Genomic DNA, 19,144 nt, shown 5'->3' on the forward strand with positions numbered 1-19,144 from the left:
TATATATATATATATATACATATATATATATGCATACAATGGAATATTAGCCATAAAAACTAATGAAATCTTGCCATTTGCAACAACATGGGTGGACCTAGAGGGTATTATGCTTAGTGAAATAAGTCAGACAGAGAAAGACAAATACTGTATGATTTCACTTATATGTGGAATCTAAAAAACAAATGAACAAACATAGCAAAACAGAAGCAAAGTCATAGATACAGAGAATAAACAGGTGGTTGCCAGAAGGGAGGGAGGTGGGGGGAGGAGAGAAATAGGTGAGGGAGATTAAGAGGTACAACCTTCCAGTTGCAAAATAAATAAGCCATGGATATGAAATGTACAGTGTGGGAAATATAGTGAATAATTATGTAATATCTTCGTATGGTGACACATGGTAACTAGACTTATCCTGGTGATCATTTTGAAATGTATAGAATTATCAAATCACAATGTTGTGTAACAGTAACTAACATAGTGTTGTAGGTCAATTATACTTCAAAAACAAACAAACTCATAGAAAAAGAGATTAGGTTTATGATTTCCAGAAGTAGAGGGTGGAGAGAGGGGGAACTGGATGAAGGCATTCAAAAGGTACAAACTTTCAGTTATAAGATAAATAAGTACTAGGGATGTAATGTTATACATGAAATGTGTTAAGTGAGTAAATCCCAAGAGTTCTCAACACAAGGAAAAAATTTCTTTCTATTTCTTTTATTTTGTATCTATATGAGATGATGGATGTTCACTAAACTTATTGTGGTGATCATTTCATGATGTGTGTAAGTCAAATCATGATGCTGTACACCTTAAACTTATACTGTGCTGTATGTCAATTATATCTTTATAAAACTGGAAGAAAAAAAATAAAAATTAGGTTGTCATTTTACTGTTGAGTTGTAAGAATTATTTATAAATTCTGGATAAAAGTTCCTTTTATCCAGACTAATGATCTCTGACTTTGGATTGGAATATTTAATCCGTTCACGTTTAGTGAACTACTCATCACTGGCTAAGCAAGAAACACTGGGAATGCCAGGCAGACTTGTAAACTTCCTGAACTTGGAATATATTATCCAAGCTACAGACAGATCCATAAACAAAATGTGGAGGCCTCATTGGCCCAAGATGTTTAAGTACAACGTCTGATCAATGATTGGCTTACTACTAAGCTCTGCTTGACTCAGGGATGACCCCTCAAAAGCCAGACTTACAAATAAAAACATGAATAATTTTTAAAAAGCAACTGAGCAGAGGCACCAGTGTTCAAACATTGCAGGAGAAACACAATCTACAGGATTAGTTCAGGCAAACCCCTAACGAAACAGTGATAACAACCACCCCTGGAAGGAGAGACAAATTAGAATCCATAGTTGTTGCAATATATGATCTGAAATATCCAGTTTCAACAGAAATAGATTAAATAGGTAAATAAACAAGAATATTAATGCATACACAGGAAAAAAGTAGTCAATAGAAACTTTCCCTGAAGGCATCCAGATGTTGGACTGAACATTTTATTATGTAAAAAAGCATCTATTTATAAATATGTTCAAACAATGAAAGAAAACCATTTTTTAAAATCAAATAGAGAATATCAATAAAGAAAGAGAAATTATTAAAATAACTGAATGGAACTTCTGGAGTTGAAAAAATACAATTACTAAAATGAAGAACTCACTAGAAGGGCCCAATAGCAGATATAAGCCAGCAGAAGGAAGAATCAGTGAACCTGAAGGTAGATCATTACAGATAATCTCACCTAAAGGACAGGAAGAAAAAGAGTTGGAGAACCACACATTTTTGAATGAGAAACTATCTTCTGTCTTTGGAGAAACTATGTTAAAACAAGCCTCATGGAGTTAAGTACTCATGGAGTACTCCATGGAGTTAAAGAAGCAGCCTGCATTCTCTTGTTCAGACTTGTAACATGATGGAATTTTGGTTTTCAGACTCCAACTGATGGCCCTTTAATTTTAAGTCAAATGGGGCTGGGCCTTAGAGCCTGCTTCCAGGGAAAGCGTTTGATCTCTAGCTCTGAAGTTTGTTACAGAGTCTGAACAGCATCTGCAGGCCTGGCTGATCTGCTTTACTGTGGTATTAATAGACTTCAATAAAATGTGCAAGTCAGAGCACTCTGAGGAATATTCTTTAAAAGAAAGTATTCATTTGAAGCCATCTATTCCCTCTTCTGGACTGTTATCCAAGACAGCAAGGCCTAGATTGCTGTGCTTTGCAAATCCCAATGTCCCAGTTCTGTTCAGAATATAGTCACTAATATTCTCAGTGAGTATCAGTTGAATGGGTGAGTTGATTGTATCCTCACATGGCTGATGTTCAAAAACACTTTCTTTTTTTTTCAAAAATACTTTTTTGGTTAGAATTTGTAGATGTGCAGTTTCAGTAAATCCACTGATTAATTTAAAATTATTGTGTCCTTAAGAGGTAGGAAGGGTTAATATACATAACTCTCAAGTGTCTCTTTTGAATATCTATGCATGGAATCCTATTTCAATAAAAGATATTATACATGAAAATATTCTAAAGTAGTGGTCTTTGGGTTACAATTTCTGGAAATAATCATTACATTAAAATACAAATAAGTTAGGTAATTTAGACAGCTTTTTTAAGTTAAACAGGATTGGCAATTTTACTTCTATTCTTAGAGATTTAAAAGGGAGAAAATAAAACCTACATATAGAAACATCGCACGTTACTGAAATGTTCATTAAAGAAAGCAAAACTTCCCGTTTTCCCATTTGTCACTCAAGGTACCTAAATGTCTTTAGAGAAGTTAAGTTGCTGTTATAACTGGTTTATTTTGGGGTGAGTTACTTTCCCACCGACTCAGCAGAAGTTCCAACTTGCTTTTTTGATTGACCAGGAGAAGTTACAAAATTCTTTACTTTCATGAGTCAGGACAAGTCTGGCCAGAATCGACCTGATTTGTAAGATAAGAACTGTGGTTTGGCCTGTTTCCTGAGAGGGAATCTCTGCTTGGTCTGGGGGACATGGAAGCAGAGGGAGGGTCTCCTCCTCCCTGGAGGGCACTCTGACACCTCAGGTCCCCAAATCCTGTTGGTAAAGTCACCACTGCTTGCCATCACCCATATATGGAAAGAGAATGGTCACCAAAGCTCAAATAACTAAACTCCAGGATGAGACTGATAGGAGAGGTATCTGGGCATCGCTGTGTAGGGAGTTGCCTGCCTCTGGGGGATGAGGGCCACTCTCCTGCACTCTGCCAACTTCCCCTACTGTGTGCATCACTGGCAAAGATTAAGTCTTTTTCTTTTCCTCCTCTCCTCTCCTCTCCTCTCTCCTCTCTCTCTCTCTCTTTTCTTTCTCCCTTCCTTCCTCCCTCCCTCCCTCCCTCCCTTCCTTCCTTCTTCTTTCTCTCTCTCTCTCTATTTTCCTTATTTATTTATTTTTTTGGCTGCGTTGGGTCTTAGTTGCGGCACATGGGATCCTTCGTTATGGCGCTCGGGCTTCTCTCTAGTTGTGGTGTGCAGGTTTTTCTCTCTCTAGTTGTGGCGCGAGGGCTCCAGAGCGCGTCGGCTTTGTAGTTTGTGGCATGCAGGCTCTCTAGTTGAGGCGTGTGAGTTCAATAGTCGTGGCATGCTGGGCTTAGTTGCCCTGCGGCATGTGAGATCTTAGTTGGACCAGGGATCGAACCCACGTCCCCTGCATTGGAAGGTGGATTCTTTACTACTGGACCACAAGGGAAGTCCCTTTTTCTTTTCTTTTTTGAATTAGTTTGCATTATTTTGGACGCAGTTGATAACATAATCAGGGACAGTATTTCTACTATGACAAATGGTGAGTTTGTACTGCATAAGCAAGGAAATTGGGAGAAGCCTCTGATTGGGAGAAGCCTCGATAACAAGCATAAGGGCCTTTCAAGGACGTTGCCACCTCCCCTTCCTACAGGGGGTTGCAGGAGAAGGTGTTGCAATCTTTACTGTACACTGATAGACACCTGGGCTCCGGGAGAGCAAAGCGACCTGACCAAGATTGCCCAAGGAAGGCTCACAGGACTGCTTCCTGTCCAGCCCTTGCTGCTGGCTGCCTGGTCTGACTCCTGAGGCCCTGATTCTTCTCACTTCTCCTTTCTACTCAGAAAGAAAGGCCAGAAAAAGGAATGGAAAGGGGGGTGAGGGGGAGGGGAGAAAAGAAAAGGAAAGGAAAAAGGAAAGAAGAAAAAAGGAGAGAGGTAGGGAGGGGGAGGGAGGGAGGGAGGGAAGGAAGGAAGGGAGGAAAAAATAACCCTCCCAAGGCAGAGCTAGTCTCACCTGTAGGTCACAAGTATTTCTGGTATTTGTTTATTTCTCTTGGTCTCCCCAGCCCTGTCCCAGCCCAGCTGAAGAGAATGACTGACTTGTTTCTCCCTGTTTTCTCTCCCAGACTTTTTGCCCATAAGAGTCACTTACAAAAGTAATTTGAGTTTATACAAAAGAGAACTTGAAGGGCTATGTTCAGTTCATACTCAGAAGTCTATACAAGACTTTGCCAGGGATTGGGTCCTCTGAAAGTTACTTCTTTCAAACATTCCAGCGTGGCTGAGAGAAGAACACGGTGGTACCGATGGTCTCAGCGAGGAGACTTTAAGTGTCTGAACAAGGGTAGTCCGGCTACATTCTCCTGTTGGGAAAAGGAGGCTGGGATGGGAGTTCTGCCCATCACGCCCCATTTACCCAAGGCCCTGGGGCATCACTGTGGGGTTGAAGTGAATTTCTCTGCCATGTTTGTTAATGTCTCAGGAAAAGCCAGAAGTCACAGCTTTCTCTCTACAGCAGAACTGGCCCAGGCTTTCCAGCCCTTCTCAGGCCACACGGCATATACTGAGCAAACTGGACAGGATTTGGGGGGCTGTGGGCATTTGATGACCTAGTCATTATATATTTGTTTACATTATGTAATTAAAATTAGAAACACAAAACACAAAGTGTATTAGTTTAGATATTTAATATTAAATGTGTATGAAACTCCCAAGTATGTTTTTCAATTTGCTTATTTATCTTACAGATGCAAACATACTTTTTTTTAAAAAAAAATTTATTTATTTGGTTGCGCCGGGTCTTAGTTGCAGCAGGTGAGCTCCTTAGTTGTGGTTCATGGGCTCCTTAGTTGTGGTATGCGTGCTCCTTAGTTGCGGCATGTGTGCTCCTTATTTGCAGTGGCAGCCTCCTTAGTTGCGGCTCATTGGCTCCTTAGTTGCGGATCACCAGCTCCTTAGTTGTGGCATGCAAACTCTTAGTTGCAGCGTGCATGTGGGATGCAGTTCCCTAACCAGGGATCGAACCTGGGCCCCCTGCATTGGGAGCGCAGAGTCTTAACCACTGTGCCACCAGGGAAGTCCCGAACATACCTTTTTTTTTTTTGGCTGCATGGCTTGCAGGATCTTAGTTCCCTGACCAGGGATCAAACCCGCGCCCCTTCCAGTGGAAGCACGGAGTCCTAACCGCTGGACCACCAGGGAAGTCCCCGCGAACACACCTCTTTACCTTGGGTTTTTTTGCTTGAACTAGCCAGTCAGTTCCTGATCAAGACATTCTCAATAGTTACCACCAGTAGGAAACTTTATTTGCACAAAGTAAAAAAATAAAATTTTTCTATTGATTTTCAAATAACCATTCAAAAATTTCCAACAGTAGAAATGATCTTTATAGGCTCTAACAACCTTTTGTTTTTTTCCTTTCACGGATAAAATGTGGTGCTGGCATTTCTCCTAACAATGCAGCTTCCTTTCCAACCCTCAGAACTTTCTTGTCTGGAGCATTTCACAGTAACAATAGAGCTGGCAGACCCTGGAGACTGGGGCACCTGGGCTGGCATCCAGGACCAGGACCCAGACTGTGAGGGCCACACACTGATCCCTGCAGGCTGCAGTGGCTTGGGCGAGGCTACTCACAAATGCAACAGACCTGGGGATGCCAGTGGCCCTGCGCCTGCGTGGCTGCCCCGGGGGCTGAAGGGATCAACACTGAAACTGACCACATCAGTCTACCGCTTTACTAGCAGAGTAAGTGAGCCTCCTCTTGCCTCAGTCTGCCCATCTGTGACATGGAGATAACAGTAGTACCCACCTGGTAGGGTTGTTATGAGGATTAAATGACTGCCAGGCCTGGCCACATAATAAGTGCTATCTATGTGTTTGTTAAATAAAGTTAAAAGGCTCTAGAACAGACCCCCAAATCACATGCTTAGAGCCAGCCAGAACTGGATTCCTTCGTTCTGAATTCTGGCTCCCACCCTCTCTAGACACGGGCCATAGCAGGCCCTCAACCTTTCCAGCCTCTGTTTCCTGGCCCATGCGTGATGATGGCACTGGTACCCACGTTAATGATGTACAGATTAATGTACAGTTCACATAAAGCGCTTGAGACATAACAAGTGCTCGACCAGCAATGGCTGTTATGACCCAGCAGAGCCAGGACGTGAACTCAGGGATCCTAAGCTCTAAGCTTGTTCCCTGTACACTGCCCGCATCTCCCTCCTACGAGTCTCGCCTTCCCACAGAAAAGCGCTTAACCTCTTGGACTCTCTTCTAGAATTTTTTTTTTTTTTTTTTTTTTGGCCGTGCCACGCGGCAGGCAGGATCTTAGTTCCCTGATCAGGGATTGAACCTGTGCCTCCTGCAGTGGAAGGGCAGAGTCCTAACCACTAGACCGCCAGGGAAGTCCCTTCTACGATTTATTTTAAATCTTTCCACTCAGATTGTATTTTTCAACCCTCTAATGTTTTTTTGTTCTTCATCTTTGGGCTCTCTGGAGTGGTTTTTCCATATCTTTAAAAAAGCAATGTCAAGAGTGGTCAGAGCAATTGCATCGAGGGCCAGGCATCAAGGGAATTCCTTTGCAAAGGCACTGAGGCAGCCAGTGGCCATGTCTTTCCAAGTCTCAAGTAAGTACCACGCATCTTTCCTCATTCATATTTTATTAGGAAGCCAGATCGGAGAATTCATCAGTTATAAAACTTTAAATATGAAATGAATCACTCTTATCAAAGAGATGATTCAGGTGGGAATACCAGATTTTTCTTAAGAGCAGAAGCAAAGGCAAATATGGCATTTTATTTTACAAATATTTAAGAGTCATGAAAAAGGAAAAGAACTTTAAAAAAACAACTTTGTGCCAACGTGAACATCTAGGAACTGCTGTGGAGATGCGGCTGTTAGAGCTTAAATGTTAAGATCATCCAGAAAAGTGACATGAGTCATCTTTTATTAAAATAGAATATCTTTGTCTCTTTCCACCATATACATACAGATATTTTCTCTTTAAATAAATATATGTTACGTATTCTAAACGATGACAACATTCACGTCGTGCTTTTGGGCCAGGGCATTGACTTGGTAAGGAAGACAAATACAAAAAACATCGAGTGTATGTGGGTTCTCGTAAGGCGGAATTTCCAGGATTTGGGAATGTGTCTCAGCTCTCCTCACATGAGAACTTCCGAGTCTTCTGAGGAGTCGTCGGCAAATAGGAGTTCATCTGACGCTGGGCTCCCCAAGGGCAGCGTGCTGCACTGGGACCAGGAGACTGCATTCCTTACCAGCCTATCCTCCAGTAAAACACCGTTCCTTCCCGCCGTCCCTGTCGCCGGGGCGGCAGGAGCCTGCTCCTCCCAGCCCTCGCTGACCCCGTTCAGGATGTACCTTCCCTCGTGAGGTCTGTTGTCATGGACTTCTGCAGTGACCACGCTGACGGTGGCGCCGGGTGTGCAAGAAGCAATGACCAAGTCGGGATGGATGTTCACGTCCAGCTGAGCAAGTGCCGAGCCCTCGGCCGGGCCCTCGCAGCTCTCCGGAAACTGTGTGTTGACGTAAATGATGTCGGCTTCATCCTGAACTTCAGGCAGGCTTTCCAAGAGCTTTTCTAGCTGCAGCCTCAGCATTGAAAAGGTGGGGCGGTCCAAGGGCTCAGCTCTCCAGCAAGAGTGCATGACTTCATACCTAGAAGCAAAGAAGAGGGTGTTATCTCCTGGCGCAGCACGCACAGCCCAAGTGCAATCCGCCCCTGCTCCTCCCACTCAGGTGGGAGTGGAGGGGCTGGGGGGAGGGGGAGGGGAGCGGGGGGGTCCTGGGAGCAGACAGGTGTCAGCGCCAGCTCCACACTCACCATCGTTCCAGCGCTTGAGAGGCTCGAGGAATGAAATAGAGAGGGGGGCTGGCGTGGGCAGGTGTGTGAAGAGTAAGGGCAGTGCTGTGACAGCGGCAGGTGAGCCCTGGGCTAGGACAGCCCCTGATTTGAGGCGGCCGCAGCTTCGTGGCACGTGTGGGGCTGCTGAACCTCGGCCACCTGATACTGCTCCGTGAAGGAGAAACGCTCTGGGGCTCCCGCTCTTCTCCGTGACCTCGACCTCCTCCAGTAAACATAATAACTGCTGACCTGTCATCGGCATTTACTATCTGACAGCCATCGTGTAAGGTACTTTTAGAGATACTAGCCTGCTTAGCAGCACGAGCCCACACACAGGTACTGTGATCCCCATTTTACAGAGGAGGATCCTCAGAGCGTGATGCTCGGCCCCAGGACGAGGCTGAAGCTGTGACCCACATCAAAGAGTGTCTGTCGCCAGAGCCCATGTTCTTAACCACTGAGCAGCCCTGCTTGCCATGGGTCAGACCCTGACGGGTTTAGGTTCTACCCTGTGGGCAAGGGGGAACCACAGAAAGATTGTGCTGCGGTGCATTCCCATGACCAGATGATAATTTTAGGAAAGTTGCTTTGGATGTCACCCAAAGGATGTATTAGGATCCTGGGGGTGATGAGAAGAACAAGACAGGAGACAGAGGAGCCCGCACTCCCCTGGAGGAAACAGGGACCCGCTCGTTCACGTACATATACTGTGGATGTCACTGCGCCAACGTTCCCGCAAGTGTCACCACCCCCAGGCCCCGCCAAGCCCTGGACCTCTATGGTCTGACAGTACTAGCAGACCCCGTTTTATTGCACTTCGTTTTATCACACTCCAAAGATACTGTGTTTTTTTTTTTACCAGTTGAAGGTTTGTGGCAACTCTGCATCGAGCAAGTCTATTGGTGCCATTTTTCCAGGAGCATTTGCTCACTTGGTGTCTCTGTGTCACAGTTAGGTAATTCTGACAATATTTCAAACTTTTTCCATTATTGTTATGTTTGTTAGGATGACCTGTGATCAGTGATCTTTGATGTTACTATGATGATATTTTTGAGGTGCCACAAACTGTGTCCACGTAAGACAGCAGATTCAATCAACCGACATTGTGCGTGTTCTGACTGCTCCACCGACCGGCCATTCCTCTGTCTCTCTCCTTCTGCTTGGGCCTTTCTATTCCCTGAGACACAACAATAGTGAAATTACGCCAATTAATAACCCTACAATGGCTTCTAAGCGTTCAACTGAAAGGAAGAGTCACAGGTCTCTCACTTTAAGTAAGCTAGAAATGATTAAGCTTAGTGAGGAAGGCATGTCAAAAGCTGAGACAGCCCGAAAGCTAGGCCTCTAGTGCCAAACAGCCCAGTTGTGGATGCAAAGGAAAAGTTCTTGAAGGAAATTAAAGGTGCTACTCCAGTGAACACACGAATGATGAGAAAGCAAAACGGCCTTATTGCTGTTGTGGAGAGTCTGAGTGGTCTGGATAGAAGATCAAACCAGCCACAACATTCCCTTAAGCCAAAGCCCAATCCAAAGCAGTGCCCTAACTCTCTTCAGTTCTATGAAGGCTGAGAGAGGTGAGGGAGCTGCAGAAGAGAAGTGTGAAGCTAGCGGAGGTTGGTCCATGAGGTTTCAGGAAAGAAGCCGTCTCCATAACAAAAGTGCAAGGTGCTGGTGTAGAAGCAAGTTATCCAGAAGATCTAGTTAAGATCATTAATGAAGGTGGCTACACTAAACAACAGATTTCCAATGTTGACAAAACGGCCTTATATTGGAAGAAGATGCCACCTAGGACTTTCACAGCCAGAGAGGAGAAATCAATGCCTGGTTTCAAAGCTTCAAAGGACAGGCTGACTCTCTTGTTTGGGACTAATGCAGTTAGCAGGTGACTTTAAGTTGAAGTCAACGCTCATTTACCATTCCAAAAGTCCCAGGGCCCTTGAGAATTATGCTAAACCTACTCTGCCCGTGCTCTATAAATGGAACAACAAAGCCTGGATGACAGCACACCTGTTTACAACATGGTTTAATGAATATTTTCAGCCCACTGTTGAGACCTACTGCTCAGAAGAATGGATTCCTTTCAAAATATTCCTGCTCATTGACAATGTACCTGGTCACCCAAGAGCTCTGATGGAGATGTACAATGAAATGAATGTTGTTTTCATGACTGCTAACACGACATCATACTGCAGCCCAGGGATCAAGGAGTCATTTAGATTTTCACATCTTATTATTTAAGAAATATATTTTGTAAAGCTAGAGTTGCCATGGATAAGAGATTCCTCTGATGAATCTGAACAAAGTAAATTGAAAACCTTCTTGAAAAGATTCACCATTCTAGATGCCCTTAAGAACATCTGTGATTCATGGCAAGAGGTCAAAATATCAACATACATAGGAGTTTGAAAGAAGTTGATTCCAACCCTCATGGATGACTTCGAGGGGTTCAAGGCTTCACTAGAAGAAGTAACTGCAGATGTGGGGGGAAGAGCAAGGGAACTAGAATTAGAAGTGGAGCCTGAAGATGCGACTGAACTGCTGCAATTTTAACCTGTTTTTTTTTTTTTTTGGCTGCACGGAGCAGCTTGCGGGATCTTAGTTTCCCAACCAGGGATCAACCTGGGCCCTCGGCAGTGAAAGTGTGGAGTCCTAACTACTGGACCGTCAGGGAATCCCCTGAATTGCTGCAATTTTATGATGATTTTAAAAAATTTTTTTATTAGTTAATTTATTTATTATTTATGGCTGTGTTGGGTCTTCGTTTCTGTGCGAGGGCTTTCTCTAGTTGTGGCAAGCAGGGGCCACTCTTCATCGCGGTGCGCGGGCCTCTCACTATCGCGGCCTCTCTTGTTGGGAGCACAGGCTCCAGACGTGCAGGCTCAGTAATTGTGGCTCATGGGCCCAGTTGCTCCGCGGCATGTGGGATCGTCCCAGACCAGGGCTTGAACCCGTGTCTCCTGCATTGGCAGGCAGATTCTCAACCACTGCGCCACCAGGGAAGCCCTATGATGATATTTTAATGGATAAGGAGTTGCTTCTCATGGATGAGCAAAGAAAGTGGTTTCCTGAGATGGAATCTACTCCTGGTGCAGATGCTGTGAAGATTGTTGAAATGACAATAAAGGATTTAGAATATTACATAAACTGAGTTGATAAAGCAGCAGCAGGGTTTGAGAAGACTGACTCCAAGTCTGAACGAAGTTCTCCTGGGGGTAAAATGCTATCAGACAGCACTGCATGCTACAGAGAAATCGTTCGTGAAAGGAAGAGTAGATCGATGCAGCAAACTTCACTGTTGTCTTATTTTAAGAAATTGCCACGGCGACCCCAACCTTCAGTAGCCACCACCCTGATCCGTCAGCAGCCACCAACATCGAGGCAAGACCCTCTACCAGCAAAGGATTATGACTTGCTGAAGCCTCCGATGATGGTTAGCATTTTTTAGCGATAAAGTGTTTCTTTAAAAAAATATTTATTTATTTATTTGGCTGCGCCAGGTCGTAGTTGTGGCACGCGAACTCTTAGCTGTGGCGTGTGGGATCTAGTTCCCTGACCAGGGATCGAACCCGGGCCTCCTGCCTTGGGAGCACGGAGCCTCAGCCACTGGACCACCAGGGAAGTCCCCACAAAGTGTTTTTAAAATTAAGGTATGTACACCATTTTCTAGACATAATGCTATTGCACACGTAACAGACTACAGTAGAGTAATCATAACTTTTATATGCACTGGGAAACCAAAGAATTCCTGTGACTCACTCTACTGCAGGGCTCTGGAGCTGAACCCGCAATATCTGGGAGGCACGCTTGTCCTGGGGGAAGGAATGGCGGGGAGGGGGACCCTGAAAGACATCTGCTGGCTGAGGGGACCCAGTGGGATAAGAAAGAACAAGGTGGCTCCCGCGTGTCACCCTGGAGACGAGGAGACCGAGTGCCGGTGCCACGAACCACAGTGGCTGCAGCTGGGAGGCTGTGAGTTCGGCCGAGGAAAGGTCCCCCGGAGGTGATAGGGGCACCACCCAGAGCGGCCTCTTGGGTGATGGGGACCTGGTCATTCAGAGGTGGGGGTGATGCTGTAAGAAGAGGTGGCCCTCAGCGGGCAGGACTGGGGAGCGGGGCTCCAAGCACACCCTGTTATTTCCATTGCTGTATTTCTCAGGGTTGACTGTAAAATGACCGAAGGGCAACCAAACACAGGAGTCAACTCCACTAAGGTGAGACAGCAAACAGAGATGCTCAGAAGTATCTGCCTCAGTTTTAAAAGAAAAGACCCCAGATACGGAAATGCAGAGAGCCCTCTGGGGGATGCTGTCGTTGGCCAGCATCCAGACTGGAGAGGGGACCTGGGAAGCGGGCCTGGCTCACCAGAGCCTCTGCGAGCCCGCGGTGTGAGGAGCCAGCCTGGGGGTGGGGACCGCAGAGCCGCTGCTTCCTCCGGCTGTTCCCCAGCCTCCCTCCCCCAGCCGCACGGCATTGCTGACACTGCAGCTCCTTCACCTAAAAAACCACCTCTCAAACACCGAGTCAGCATTCCCTCGGCACGGCTCTACACGCAACGTCTAAAACCACAACGTGACACAGCTTAGACCCTGCTAAGACCCTAGATAATCAACTTCTCCTGGAGCACCAAAGAAGCCAAGAAAGAAACAGCCACAAAAGTCTCCATTCAATATTGTTTGACAGAAATGGCTTCCTCATTTGCGGAAGCAAACATTTCATTCATGTGGCCCTTTCAGAAACGACCGTGAAGCCCCAGATCTAATTGAATTAGGATTTCATGATGTTTCTTTTAAAGGGCTTATGATTTCTGTTTCTGTTCTAAATGTTACGGATTTACAACCATAATCACCACCACCACTACCACCACCCCCAAGCAGTGTGAGGCTCTGATCAAAAAAAACTTTCCTTCTGTTTGGCCGCGGTGGATCTGGGAGGCCCATGTGCAAACTGACCGGGGCCTCCTCACCGGCGCGAGGAAGCAGGGCCAGAGTGTGCGTGTGGGTGCGCGTGTGTGGAGTCCTGCACAGGTCCAACTGCCCGAGCAGCGCGGCCCGGCGTCCCACGGCAGAGCCCACGCAGGCCCACGGTCCTGAAATGTTCTTGCTAAACATGGTGAGAATGCCCCTCTCCGAGCCCGTGACCCCTGTTACGCTGGGGAGAGACTCATCATTAGGAAGGTTCAGATCACCGAGCTAGAGGCAGTGCCACAAGAAATGATTTTTAAAAAGTCGGCAAGGTGTTTGGGAGGGGATCGACTTGTAAAGATGTTATTAGTCACCGGCACCATATGTGACACTTAGCATGCGTGCTTCCTGCAGGCTGAGCTCTCCACACACTTCTTTGTTAACTCTCCAAATACCTCTGCAGAATACGTGACTCTACTTTTTTGGTGGCTGATCACGTGGCACGGAGCGGTCAAGTCAGCTGCAGTGGCCACACACGTGGCTAGTTAGGAGGCAGAGCCTGGCCTCTCTGACTCCAAGTCCCAGGCCTCTCCCCGTACTGTCCACCCCGAAGAGAGAGGGGCCTGTTGGGATGGGAAGGGCACTGTGGTCCTGCACGCTGGGAGCTGGGGGTTCTCACGCCCGGCTGAGTGGACAGTCTCCCTGGGATAGCTTTTTTTTTTTTTAACAATATTATTATTATTATTTTTATAAATTTATTTATTCATTTAGTTATTTTTGGCTGCGTTGGGTCTTTGTTGCGGTGCGCGGGCTTCTCATTGCGGTGGCTTCTCTTGCTGTGGAGCACGGGCTCTAGGGGCATGGGCTTCAGTAGCTGTGGCACGCGGCCTCAGTAGTTGTGACTCGCGGGCTCAGTAGTTGTGGCTCGCGAGCTCTAGAGCTCAGGCTCAGTAGTTGTGGCGCACGGGCTTAGTTGCTCCACGGCATGTGGGATCTTCCCGGACCAGGGCTCGAACCCGTGTCCCCTGCGTTGGCAGGCGGATTCTTAACCACTGCACCACCAGGGAAGTCCATCCCTGGGATAGTTTTAAAACATACATTTCTGGGTCTGCTCTGTACCAAGAGAATCACAATCTCCAGGCACAGGGCTGAGGAATCACGTTCTTAGAATATCCCCTCAGCAATTCTGATGACCGGCCTGAAAGCAAAGTCACTGGCTTAGATTTCTAAATTTCCTGATTCAAGATATTCCTGTGATTGGTTAGTTTAAGATGTTGAATGAAAAGAGAAGCATGACTGCAGCAAAAGAGGGCAGAGAATCATCCAGGTACCTCATGCATTGTAAAGTCGACCTATTTATCTACAGGATATATAGTCATCCCTCGGTATCCATGACAGATTGGTTCCAAAAGCCCCAGCGGATACCAAAATCTGCAGATGCTCAAGTCCCTTACAGTCAGTTGGCCCCCTGTTATCTGTGGGTTCTGCATCCACGCATACAGAGGGCCGACTGTATTTCCTAGAGGGGCTTACAGAACTTCAGAACACGTGCGGGCTCACTGGAGACATACACACACCGCTTCCCACACCAGGAGAGGCTTCTGGCCCGGACATCTGCGTGTGTCATCTTCTGCCCACACCCGCCCGGCTGAGTGTCCCCACCCACTATGGCTGTGTGTCCCCAGGTCTTTGCAGGGCGCCCCGAGATGGAGAGCAGCTGACTCACAGTTCATCCAAGCAGTCCTCTGGCTGTTTCAGCCTGTGGCCGTGGAGAAGATAGTCATATATTTCGTGGTTCTGGACTCCGGGATAGGGGGTCATTCCTCGTGTGGCTATTTCCCACATGGTCACGCCAAATGCCCACTGAGGACAAAGCGACAACGTCAGGATGCAAGTCTTTCCAGAAAGGCTGAATGGACTTTTTCATTGGGAAAGGTCATTTCCTTAGAGCCCCGGCGGTCGTGCACAAAGCTGACAATTATGTTTGAGATACGCTGCTCTCCCAAAATGGCAACAACATGGGGCCGGAACGTCACAGTTCCCCATTTTTACTGAAGCTGTTTGGGAAATGAGACAAAGGCAGATCTAGCCCTGTGTCACATCAGTGCTCTGTTTAACGTTCTGTTCCTACTGTTGTCAGCAAGTGTTTTCTTTTCCTGATCTCTGGTTAAGGGTATCAATACACAGCACCTTTTATACAGCATCTTAGTTCCAAACAGCCATGGGATGAATTCATTTAATTTAATGTGAATATGAAATATCTTAGTTGTGGGCAATGAGTCACTATACTGTAGCAGAGGAAAGTGGAAACAAATTAAGGGCCTTTGCCATCCTCTGAAGGTCAGGCTACTTCACCAGAATCTTATGTTCCGCCTGAATTAAAGCATCTAGCGATAAATAAAAAGAAGTGTGAGCATGCCCCAATCCTCAGTTGATCAAAGAGTAAGATGTCCTGCAGCACCAGCTTAAGTCATCTCTTTCAGCATGCCTTCATCTTTGCAATGCGGGGCCCCGAATCAAAACCCTGTACGTACATACCACGTCACTTTTACTGGTGTATACTCGGTCCGCGAGACTCTCTATGGCGATCCATTTCACAGGCATCTTACCGATGCGGCCCTGGCGGTAGTAGTCGCCACTGTAAATCTTCTTAGAGAGGCCAAAGTCCGCGACGCAGACAGTCATGTCATCTCGCAACCTACAGAGAGAGACAGAGTGAGTTCATGTCCTCTGTGACCTCAGAGGCAAAGCCTTAAATCACAGGTCTGCACCCGATGCAGCTGAAAACATTCACGATGAGTAACCAAAAGATAGACACCCCACAGCCCGTGAGGGTCCTGCTTTGGGACCAATGGCAGAGCAAGTGAGGGGGAACCAGATGAGTTATAACTTTCTACCCTTCTGGTGTGTGTGGGAATCTGGACCAACCAGGGTACCTGGGCACAGAGGATGGAGCCACCTGCAGGAACAGAGGTGCATGGGAGTAGACAGAGCAGCAGCTCCAAGCCAGGGTCCCCTGGTGGACTCATCTAGAGCCCAGTAGCCTTCCTGCCTGACGTCTGGAAGCAGCACTGGCTCCATAGATTAAGTAAGCCACTTGACAGCTTGGGGGAGGTGGGGAAGCATGTGCTGTAAGCGGGGGACACTGGACTTCCTGCTAAGACATTGCCAGGTGGTACCTGAGGAATTAAGTGGAAAATTAAACGAATACAATTGCATTTACAGCCCAAGCAGTTAAAATTGATCTTAGACAAGAAGGAGAGGAGGAGGAGGAGGAATGAGTGGTCTGGAGGTAGGGCGACTACCTTGTCCCTGTTTGCCTGACACTGACATTTAAAACTAAAAGTCCCACATCCTGGGAAATCCCTCAGTTCTGGACAAACCGGACAGCTGGTCACCCTACCTTGTGGGAAAAACATGAAGGAAATGTTAAGGGGAAGAAAAGGTTTTCATGATTCTCCCTCCATGGTAGACAAATTATTTAAATAAAAAACAAAACCAAGACCCTTCTGGGTTTTCAAAAATGAGGTGAAAGTGATAGAGGGCCAGGGGGCAGGGTTGGTTAGGAGGAGGGAGGGGACAGGCTCCACTGTCACATCTCCAACGAAGAAAAACGAATGACAGCAATACATTTAAGGAACACTCTCTCTTCTTGCAATAGTAAATTTCAAATCAAGAAATAGTTATTGTTTTTGAAGATTTACAGCAGATAATGGCTGTTGAAGCAGACCGAAGAGATGGGGAAGGTGAAGTTCGAAGTTCTTGTATAAGCCCTCGTCTCTCTGCTGCAAAAGGAAAGCTTTGGTGTAGTCAGGACAAAACTACTTCACAAGGCAGCATCATGAAAACTCAGGGATGAAACCATTATGATTTTCATTACTGTCTTCATGATCAGCTGACTTATATGTAACTCTGGATCCAAATAAGCTGATGGCAGTTGGGGAGGATCCCAAAGTTCACACCTGGTACTCCTAGCTGAGTGAGAGTGTGAAAATAAAAAAGTAGTCACACATAAACACACTACTATACAGAAAATAGATAACTAATAAGGACCTACTATATAGCACAGGGAACTCTACTCATTACTCTGTAATGGTCTATATGGGAAAAGAATCCAGAAAGGAGTGGATGTATGTATATGTATAACTGATCACTTTGCTGTACACCTGAAACTAACACAACATTGTAAATCAACTATACTCCAATAAAAATTAAAAAAAAAAAAAAAAAAAGAAGTCACAGGGGAGTTTTGGAGGCCAGCCAGACTCTTAGAGGCAGAGGTAGTGAAAACCCACAAGCAAACACCCAGTCATGTGTCAGGGCGGTAGAAACCCCACCTCCGGAGCCTGCCACACTGTCACCTCCCAAGCTTAGTCCTCCTCCATACTTTAACATCAACAGGCCACCCCACATGCCCACAAATATCTACCACCATGAGGTCCAACCCACTCCAGGATGGGCCAGGACTCTTACATGCAGTTTCGAGCAGCTAAATCTCGATGAAGAAAATTCCTGTTGCTCAGATACTCCATTCCCTGGGCAATGTCCACCATGAACTTCAATAGTGTCTGCAGAGGAATATGCTAGGGGGTGGAAGACACAAGGAGACAGATTATTATTATTATTTTTCTGGCCACACCATGTGGCTTGCAGGATCTTAGTTCCCTGACCAGGGAATGAACCCTGGCCCTGGCAGTGAAAGCGCAGAGTCCTAACCACTGGACCACCAGGGAATTCCTGAGAGACTATTATTATTATTTTTTTTATAACTTTATTTATTTATTTCTTTATGGCTGCATTGGGTCTTGGTTGCTGCGCCCTGGCTTTCTCTAGTTGCAGCGAGCAGGGGCTACTCTTTGTTGCGGTGCGTGGGCTTCTTATTGCAGTGGCTTCTCTTGTTGTGGAGCACAGGCTCTAGGCACGCAGGCTTCAGTAGTTGTGGCACGCAGGCTTCAGTAGTTGTGGCAGGCAGGCTTCAGTAGTTGTGGCTCGTGGGCTCTAGAGCACAGGCTCAGTAGTTGTGGAGCACAGGCTTAGCTGCTCTGCAGCATGTGGGATCTTCCCAGACCAGGGCCCGAACCTGTGTCCCCTGCGTGGGCAGGCAGATTCCTAACCACTGCACCACCAGGGAAGTCCAGGATTATTTTTTAAAAGGAAACCAAGTTACTTCCGTTTGAGGGGGTGAAATGATGGCTTTATGACTTAGAAGTGTGGCCATGAAACAAGGAAATTTCCATATCACTAATGTCACAAATAAGGTTTTAAAAAGGAATGAAAAACAAACAAAAACCAACAAACCCTAAAAATTCTTGGCAAGTATCACGTTTTCTTCTCCTTGTCTTTAAAGGTATTTTATTTTATTTTATTATTTTATTAATTAATTTATTTATTTTAAAGTATCTTTTTTTTAAAATTAATTTATTTGTATTTTTGGCTGTGTTGGGGTCTTCGTTTCTGTGCGAGGGCTTTCTCTAGCTGCGGCAAGCGGGGGCCACTCTTCATCGAGGTGCGCGGGCCTCTCACTATCGCGGCCTCTCTTGTTGCGGAGCACAGGCTCCAGACGCGCAGGCTCAGTAGTTGTGGCTCACAGACCTAGTTGCTCCGCGGCATGTAGGATCTTCCCAGACCAGGGCCCGAACCCGTGTCCCCTGTATTGGCAGGCAGATTCTCAACCACTGAGCCACCAGGGAAGCCCTTTAAAGGTATTTAAAAAAATTAATTTATAAATTTAATGCAATTCCAAAGATACCACCAACAATTTTTTTTGTTTGTGTGGCCAGTTAATAACATTCTTTTCACAAGTTATGAGCTCAAATGTGATCCTTGTGTCCTTCTGAGTGGCAGTGGGACAAAGAGGGAAAAAGAAGGGGGGTTTGGCTTCAGTGGGGGAGGATCTAATGTTTTGACAGCAAAAAGCCCATGGAGAAGGAGCTGTTCCCAATTATGCACCCACATCTGGTATCATTTTATTTTGAAATGTTTCAAAAGAGACTTTTTTTCTTCTGGACAGAAAGTAGGATGGTCTTTACCCCTTATCATGGGACCAAAGTACCACAAGTAAGTATTTGGGAATTTTCATTTTTGTTTCTCTAGGGC

At 46.0% G+C, this 19,144-nt stretch overlaps 1 protein-coding gene across 1 annotated transcript in view; it reads right to left on the reverse strand.

Moving 5' to 3' along the window:
* Positions 1-6,922: 6,922 nt before the first annotated feature.
* The window catches only part of MERTK (MER proto-oncogene, tyrosine kinase), a 114,660-nt gene continuing 102,438 nt past the window's right edge, over positions 6,923-19,144 (reverse strand). The window contains exons 16-19 of the mRNA XM_061168771.1: positions 17,522-17,631; positions 15,587-15,746; positions 14,775-14,911; positions 6,923-7,960 (exon numbers count right to left, since the gene is read on the reverse strand). Coding sequence (XP_061024754.1) covers positions 7,447-7,960; positions 14,775-14,911; positions 15,587-15,746; positions 17,522-17,631 — 921 coding nt within the window. The 3' untranslated portion in view covers positions 6,923-7,446. The remainder of the gene's footprint in view (positions 7,961-14,774; positions 14,912-15,586; positions 15,747-17,521; positions 17,632-19,144) is intronic.

Source organism: Eubalaena glacialis, chromosome 14 (genome assembly GCF_028564815.1).
Source record: "Eubalaena glacialis isolate mEubGla1 chromosome 14, mEubGla1.1.hap2.+ XY, whole genome shotgun sequence".
Lineage (NCBI taxonomy): Eukaryota > Metazoa > Chordata > Mammalia > Artiodactyla > Balaenidae > Eubalaena > Eubalaena glacialis.